Here is a 7,540-nt window from a genome sequence, read left to right as displayed (position 1 = left end):
GTTCGCGATTATGCCGGATCGATCCGGCAGTCTTTTGTCTATAAACAGCGGGTAACAAATGACTATCGGACGGCATTGTTACGTGCGGATAACGGAGGCTTACGAGCCAGAACCGACACCAGGATTCTCTGCTTTAGTCAGCTATAGGCTCTATCTATGGGGATGATTAATGACGCGCGTGTCTCAGCACTCCCAAACCCTCCAAGTAACCTCGCGGGCCTCGTTCCCCAAGTCCAGCAAGAAATCAGCGCGAAAAAACGCTTTCGATTCACTACCGATTTCGTTAATTGGTACCGGAACTGTATGGGACCCAGCTAAGATAAACAGACTATAATCACTGCTGCTGAATGCTGTGCAATCTTTTGTTTACGTAATTTTTTAGGCGACACCGGATTATCGACTTCTACAGGAAATAGAGCCTCCACCCGTGAGACACCTTGCACTGGTCCTGAGCTAATCCTTGTTCTCATCCTGCGATCCGATCCGATTCACCATAAAAGTGGCCGGTATTCACTTACCGATTCCGAGTTACGTCTGGCAGCGTGTGAAAACTGCGAGTTTCGCTCCATTAGTCCCAAAAACTGGTCGTATTGTCGGGACCATTGTGCTGGCAGTATGGTCCTCTTTCTAGTCACGGTCCTTAGCGTTCCTCTTACGGGTCCAGGTTGGAAAAAGGAGCCTGCCGGGACTACTTTTGAGACTACTTGGTCCCGATCATTTTCATCAGCCGATCCAGGCAATGAGCGACCCACTGTCGAAACTTGAAACTCCTCGCGCTGTCTAACGATCCTAACCTGGGTCTAGGAGTCATTAGGGTTTGGCGTCGATTTTAAACACGAAGGATTTCGAAAGCGCCTCTCATCGTCATGATCCCACTTGGAATTCTACCACTAATAAGGATTTCACATTGGAATTCTTAAGACTGAGTGACCATTTTGTAACTATATATATATGAGGATTGGGACCAGTCTTAAATATAGTCACAGGTGGCGAATCCTTAAGGCAACTCGTAAAGTAGCAAACGCATTGGCTTCTACGATTTCCAGCAAACTATAAAAGTCTTGTGAATTATGATAGAGGATTACCCACGGAATAGATTCAGAATGGGGAACATTCACGCATTGTTCACATGAAGGAGAGCCGAGTGGGCCGTTACTATAGTGAATTATGACGTCATGACGTCGTCAAGACGCGACGCAGTTACCTAACGCTGAACGGCTACACCCATACCTAACCTAACCTCTATACCGTCCCCATTACAATAGTTATACAGGAATGTCTGACTTCGCACACGCAAAGCACTTGTTACAAAGTGAAAACCGAATCCTGACCTGCCCTACGATTTGCATCGGTCCAGCACCCTTGAATGTCGTCGAAAAGCGCGTGGCTCGGGGGGTAGGTTTGAAACTCTTACAGCAGTTGGTACCACTGAATGGGAATCTATGAAGAATATCTACGACGCTAATTGGTCACACCTATGGACACGGCAGAGGGACATTCCACTTCCTATCATTTGTTCTTTATTCGTTCTTTTGTCTCAAAGGTGAAGAAGAAAGTTTGACTTTTGAGTAAAAGTGATTTTTTTTTTAATACTGGTTGATTTGAGTCGCAGTTTTCTGGGTTGATTAACAAAAAAAAATCGTTAGAAAATTATAGACTGATTTATATGGATTACATAGCAATCGCGTGGGAGTACTGTTTATCGGTCGAGCAATTTACCCCTAGTGGAGTCGCTAAGCGGCTTATTAGTGGACAATGCTTTTAGTGAACTGGCAGCAAATAGAAAAAGGGTTAACTGGGCGTCACCATTGGAATTTGCTACGACTCTGGTCAAAGATTTACAACGGCATTGGGTAGACTCTTATTGTCAAAAATTGGACATATGTCCCGCAGCAGTTGACTGTTTGTACAATTCATTCAGGAATAGGAGGCCCGTGTCTTTTGAGACTGACAATTTTCAAAAATGATCGATGAACTTGTCGGATTGGTTTGCCAGACGGTTTTGCTTTATATCGAGTTTTCACCATCCGGAAGCTCGTTAATGCAAAACCTCAAAAACTTCGACTGTGCATCTATGGGTTTATTTTAGGAACAAAAAAGGTAAAGAAACGTCAAAACTAAGAATTCGTTTAAAATTGCTGAAAAAAATATTTTCTCTGCAGTAGATAGAAAAAAAATTAGGATATTAAATTGTACTGTTATATGTTGATTCTAATAATCGCCATAATGAATTATTATTCTCTGTATTGTAACGTCGATAATTATTGTATACTGACAAGATAAGACATTTCCGACATTATCTCAGAACCGCAGCCGTCGATTCCCTAAGGGTTTGCCTGAGTAAACATAAATGGACCAGATATTCAAAATAAATACAGCAACATCTTTTCTACACGTTTTTATGTTATGATTATATTTTCAAAAAATTTGCCATCTACAAAATTTACACGCGCCCTTTCTTAATCAGAAATACGATACCAAAATAAATCTGAATTTCCAAAAAAATAAGTCATTTCCCAGTGACGCAAAGACGTTCAATTTATTATTTTATTATGGCTATACACATAATGAAACTGTTTAACGTACAATAACTCACTGTATATGTATAAAAATATTTCGCAAATTCGCAAGCAATTATTAATAAAGATACAAAAGATTGTCATAAAATCTGAAACGAGTCAAGTCACGGGTATTCTTTTACTTTCTATGCGGTAAGAAAGCAGCCGAGAATGAATCTGACATAAAACGATATGCAGCTCGTAGCGTCACGAATCGTCCCACAGTTGTAATAATGGCCATCGGTCTTGCACGATCGGTAGCGCAAAAGTGTCGTCACCCCAGGTCCCCGATGATCGTTTTACAGCCCCACCATAAACCGTACTTTGTAAACCGGCAAAAATCCTGTCGCTAACGTCATTGTGGCTGCTCGTCATTCTTTCTCTTTTTTTTTCTTCTTCTCAACTCGCTCAAATACCATGAAGCTCTATATGGATTTATGGCAAGACCCTCGCTCTCCTCACAATATAAGTGCTAGAAAATCAGGTCTTCGCGTATTTCCGTATCTGATAACATCCCTTATCTCTACTTTGTCATGTGAAAAAAGTATTTGAAAGATATAAAAAAATTATTAATTTACTTTTCCACAAGTATTTGGAATAATAAAAAAAAAATATTAAAACGACTCGCTCAATCGTTTAGTAAAGTTGGACAAAAAGTATTTGGAGAATGGCAGGATTTGGCAGAGAGACGAGGATAGTGAAAAAAATATTCTTAAGAAAGTACAGCAGAGAATCTGTAGAAACCTCAAGGCGCTCTTCTAGGCAGCCCTATAGGGCGGTCACAAAGGGCCCGATCCTCGATCCTTCCTTGGTCAGGGTTGATTTATGAGTTGATGGTGGGGCAGGCGCATGCGCTCTAGTCCGATAGGATGCGCCGTAGCCCCCACCCCAGAACATTGAGAATTGCAGCCAGCCTCCCTCTTCGAGCGCGTTGTCCACTCGGTTATTAAAACCGAGGCGACACGCTCGCCAACCAGCAATTATCCGGCGAACGCCCGAAGCCGCGCACGCACCATTCCTACGGAATCTCGGGAACTTGAATACGTGTGCAAAGAAAGATAGAAGAGAAAAAAAGAGAGAGCCTCTTCTGGGCTCGGCAATTACTCTTGATTTCTTATAACTCGTTTACTTAATTTCTTTTATTTCTTAACCTATATATACGCGCATGTAAGTCAATTTTTTTTAATCGTACCAACTCGTTCGACTTCCTTCTTCTTTTTCAACGTTCTCGGGCAGTTTATCACGGTGACATCGGAATACTAACCGCGAGACGGTAGAAGTGAAGTGATGGCGCAAGTGATGCAGTACCAGCAGGTACGCCTTTGCATAATTATGATTAGTATCACATCAGTGACAAGGTGTATTTAAAAAGTGTTCCTGGGCCAGGAAACAAGGTCCTCGTTTCTCAATCTGCTTCGAGGATACATAACTGTGTATACTTGAAAAAACATAAATAACTCTTTGATAATGCAAAAAAAAAAGTAGTAAAGTCCAAACGAATATATAGTCAGTCATAATAATAATAATTGTTGAGAAAGTGAGAATTAAATAAAGGAAGTTAATTGAGACGTCTTTCGTTACAGATGTGCGTCCCGACCATGTCCCCGATGACGAGTATACCACCCATGTCTACGTTGTCTGTACCAATGAGCCAGCACCACGTGATGGATTACGCTAATACCGGAGTTCATTATCAGCCATACAATCATCAGATATCGAGTCATCATCTACAGACGCCGCAGTCTAGTTATTGGTTTCCTGGTGCCGGTAATCATGGACAGATCGCTGAACCCCTGATGCAACATCACAGTCCTGCCTCCTGGACAACGCAGTCCCAACTGCCGTCAATTCCTCCTGTACAGCATTATCCTCTACCTCCGAGTCCGCCGGAACTGCCGCCGAGTCCTCAGGGTCATACGTCGCCTTATCAGTGGCCACTGACCCCACCGTCGGAGCATCTCTTGACCAGCGAGGATGTTAAACCAGGTCGAAAGTGCACCAGGTGTCGTTGCCCTAATTGCCAGATCGATGGCGGAAGTCAACTAGGTCTTGATGGGAAGAGACAACATATTTGCCACGTGCCAGGATGCGGCAAGGTTTACGGCAAGACTTCCCACCTCAAGGCGCATCTACGTTGGCATACCGGTGAGCGACCGTTTGTCTGCAATTGGTTATTCTGCGGGAAGAGATTCACTAGGAGTGACGAACTTCAACGACATCTTCGTACGCACACTGGAGAAAAGAGGTTCGCGTGTCCTACGTGTGGCAAACGCTTTATGCGCAGCGACCATTTGACGAAGCACGTTAAGACTCATGAGAATCAAAAGCGGAAGTCTGGTAAGAAAGATGGAAATAAGGAGAATCTGCCGAGACAGGAGGAACATGCCATTCATGGACCACCTCAATATATCATGGGTGGCCATTTTACGGCTATGGTTTAATTGGACGTTTAATCATGGGAAAGTGTAACGGTATTGATCTAGATCGATAACTACAGCGGCGCGAATGCCACTTGGGAATCTGTGATGTCCTATGGAGTGCCTTGTAAATAGTTGGTTATGATGAAAGTTCCTATTGTCCGTTTTGTAAATATCATTGTATATTTTTGTACATTTTGACAGCCTGTAATTAAATTATGAAGAGTTATTAAAGGTCGGCATTACCGAATGATAAAGAATCCATGTAGTAATTTATTACTTGTGCGAAGACCAATTGATCTCTGTGAAAAGCTTTTGGCGAAAACTGTTTCTAATTTTAATTGAAAATATATTTATGCGTACACTACGGTACAGATATAATGGTTCGATTTCTCTGACAACGTTATATTTTACAGTATAAAAACGTTACCCTTATTCACGCACCGCACTGTACGTACATGGTTCGTTCTTACGAACCCCGTGAAAATTCACATAATAACGAATCAGTCCCTTGTCATATATCAGGTTCTCTCTAGCATCTTCCTGTCATACGATACACACTGCCCCGCCCTAGGAGTATAATAATTTGTACTCCGGAAAGCATCCCCGAGGATCCTCAGGATTTTCTACCTGGCAGGTGTTTTCTCGATCTAGCACTAGACGGAGCATCCTGTCTCTGAGAAAAGACATCTGCAAAATTCCCAAAATTGAAAGGATCCACATCGATCGCGGGAATATATCCAAGACCATCGAAAGATCCTTTTATATCCACAGTGTCCGTTAAGTAAGATAGCATGAAAGAAACTAGAACACCGTCACACATAAAGTATAAATCTACAGACAATCGTCGTACCACCGTCACTAGCAATGAAGAGATGAACAGCGTGATCTGTCGGAGTTCCTTCCAAGTTTAGCAAAAGATCCGCGAGATGGCAGCAGGGTGAATGGAAAAAGCCTCGAGCGCGCTATTAAAGGGGCGGTGCGCGTTCGCCCCGGCAAAGATTCATGGCTGGCGCGTAGGCAATAGAGAGGGTACAAAAATGGAATAAAATAAAAAGAAGAGCTCGCGGAGTAAATTACAGGGAAAAATTGGAGGGAGAATCGACAGTAAGAGGTGCGGCGCGGTGGGGTATGGTAAGGTGAAGCGAGCACAGAGGCCGGCAAGAGGACGTAGATAGAGGTGGGTAAAGATAGAGAGGCTAAACCAAGGAAACTTGGGAAGGGGTGGCGCCACGGCAATTCCAGAGTCGCGTTCAACCAAGTACGCGGAACCCGCGGATCGCAAAGTTAGTGTGTAAGAGATTGAAAGAGAGTGGTGGTTGCTGCCACAGAGCTTCGTTCAGCAGGCTCGTACGGTTTCGCCGTTGCTGTAGGAGTACGGGTTAGCTCGTTGCACGGACTTGCCGTTCCTGTCAAGTCGCGGTCACTTCACTCATGTCGTTACGTACGATCGGTGCGTGTTCACCATAAGGTGCCGCGAGTATGCTCCTTGAACGTCGACTCCACGCAGACGACGACACAGGGTCGACGACAATTCTGACGGACGGATCTAAAAATCCGATGGCCAGTTACGACAAATGGACTATATCCACGTGATCGGTGACAAAGGTGACTGGTGAATAGTAACTTGATGAATGATGCCCTATTCTCTGCCTCCTGGTGATGACCGAGATCGCGAGGAGGGCCGGTGGTTTCAGCTAGAAGTGCGAGTAAACAAAGTGACGTCAACCCTCTGATAGACCAGGGGGTCGTTGGCCGAGGGTGAGGTTGGCTGTTGTGAGGTTAGGATTCTTAGACAGAGTCGGAGGGGGATTAAAGTGTTGGTTAAGGCGAATCAGGATTGTCCAGGAGAAGACGAAAGGAAGTCGTCGAGCTGGAGGCGGAAGTTGGAGGCGGCGGTGGCCGCAGGGGCGTTAGTTCCCCCACAGCATTAAACAACATAAATGTAAGTTTTGATCTGGAGTATCGCATACAGCTATAAGTACATGGAAAAGTCATTGATAATATTTTTTTTCTCCTAAGATTATCGATACAATATCACACGAGTCTTCCTCAAGGTGTGTGAAACAGCGTTCGGTCCCTTTACGAGTGAGCCACACGTATCTTAGCCAATATAATAAACGTTACTATGTTACTACGCCCGGTTTACGCCCACCATACATCATGCATCCTCCATGGACCTGTCTAACGTATACACATCGCTTCAGAAACTACAGCTCTGTCGAATTTATTTTAGTGTAAATTGTGACTCGCGATGAATATGTACAACGTCGTGAGAATTACGCGGTAAAATATGAAAATTTTGTAGCCACCCAAGACTAGCACTGGTATGAAAATTTATTTGACGAATCGCTCTGACAGGTTTAGAGTTATGCTATATAGGAACAGTCTGTAGGTATGCGAACCGAAAAACGGACAAACAGACAGACGGATAGAAACAACGTGCCGGCACTGGGCCGACACACCCCCACACAAATCTAATTAATTTATATCCTGAGAGAGGCGCCACTAGGGACCCACGTCGTGTCCGCCTACAAAAGGAAGTTTTCATGACTGGATTTACCC

At 43.9% G+C, this 7,540-nt stretch overlaps 1 protein-coding gene and 1 long non-coding RNA gene across 3 annotated transcripts; both read left to right on the top strand.

Moving 5' to 3' along the window:
• The first annotated feature begins 3,522 nt into the window (after window positions 1-3,522).
• On the top strand, window positions 3,523-5,219 carry LOC107265505 (transcription factor Sp8). Of its 2 annotated transcripts, none has more exons than XM_015735015.2 (2): window positions 3,523-3,872; window positions 4,142-5,219. In XM_015735015.2, the coding sequence occupies exons 1-2, from the start codon at window positions 3,846-3,848 to the stop codon at window positions 4,997-4,999; spliced, it is 885 nt and encodes a 294-aa protein (XP_015590501.1). In that variant the 5' UTR covers window positions 3,523-3,845; the 3' UTR covers window positions 5,000-5,219. The 2 variants fall into 2 exon arrangements, with proteins under 2 accessions (XP_015590501.1, XP_024938542.1); XM_025082774.1 differs by lacking the exon at window positions 3,523-3,872 and adding an exon at window positions 3,923-3,991.
• Window positions 5,220-6,132: 913 nt separating this feature from the next.
• Window positions 6,133-7,293, top strand: LOC112494025. Its single transcript, XR_003059099.1, has 2 exons — window positions 6,133-6,920; window positions 6,998-7,293. It is a non-coding gene; the product is annotated as an uncharacterized LOC112494025 (long non-coding RNA).
• The last annotated feature ends 247 nt before the right edge of the window (window positions 7,294-7,540 follow it).

Source organism: Cephus cinctus, unplaced genomic scaffold (genome assembly GCF_000341935.2).
Source record: "Cephus cinctus unplaced genomic scaffold, Ccin1 Ccin1_scaffold0227, whole genome shotgun sequence".
In the NCBI taxonomy this organism is placed as follows: Eukaryota; Metazoa; Arthropoda; class Insecta; order Hymenoptera; family Cephidae; genus Cephus; species Cephus cinctus.
This window is presented reverse-complemented; position numbering and strand designations above follow the sequence as displayed.

Excerpts from the sequence above, each read along its gene's own strand:
- LOC107265505 (XM_015735015.2), top strand. The coding sequence starts at position 3,846 with ATGGCGCAAGTGATGCAGTACCAGCAG. Across the intron at positions 3,873-4,141 it reads AAGTGATGCAGTACCAGCAG|ATGTGCGTCCCGACCATGTC; the intron begins GTACGCCTTTGC and ends CTTTCGTTACAG.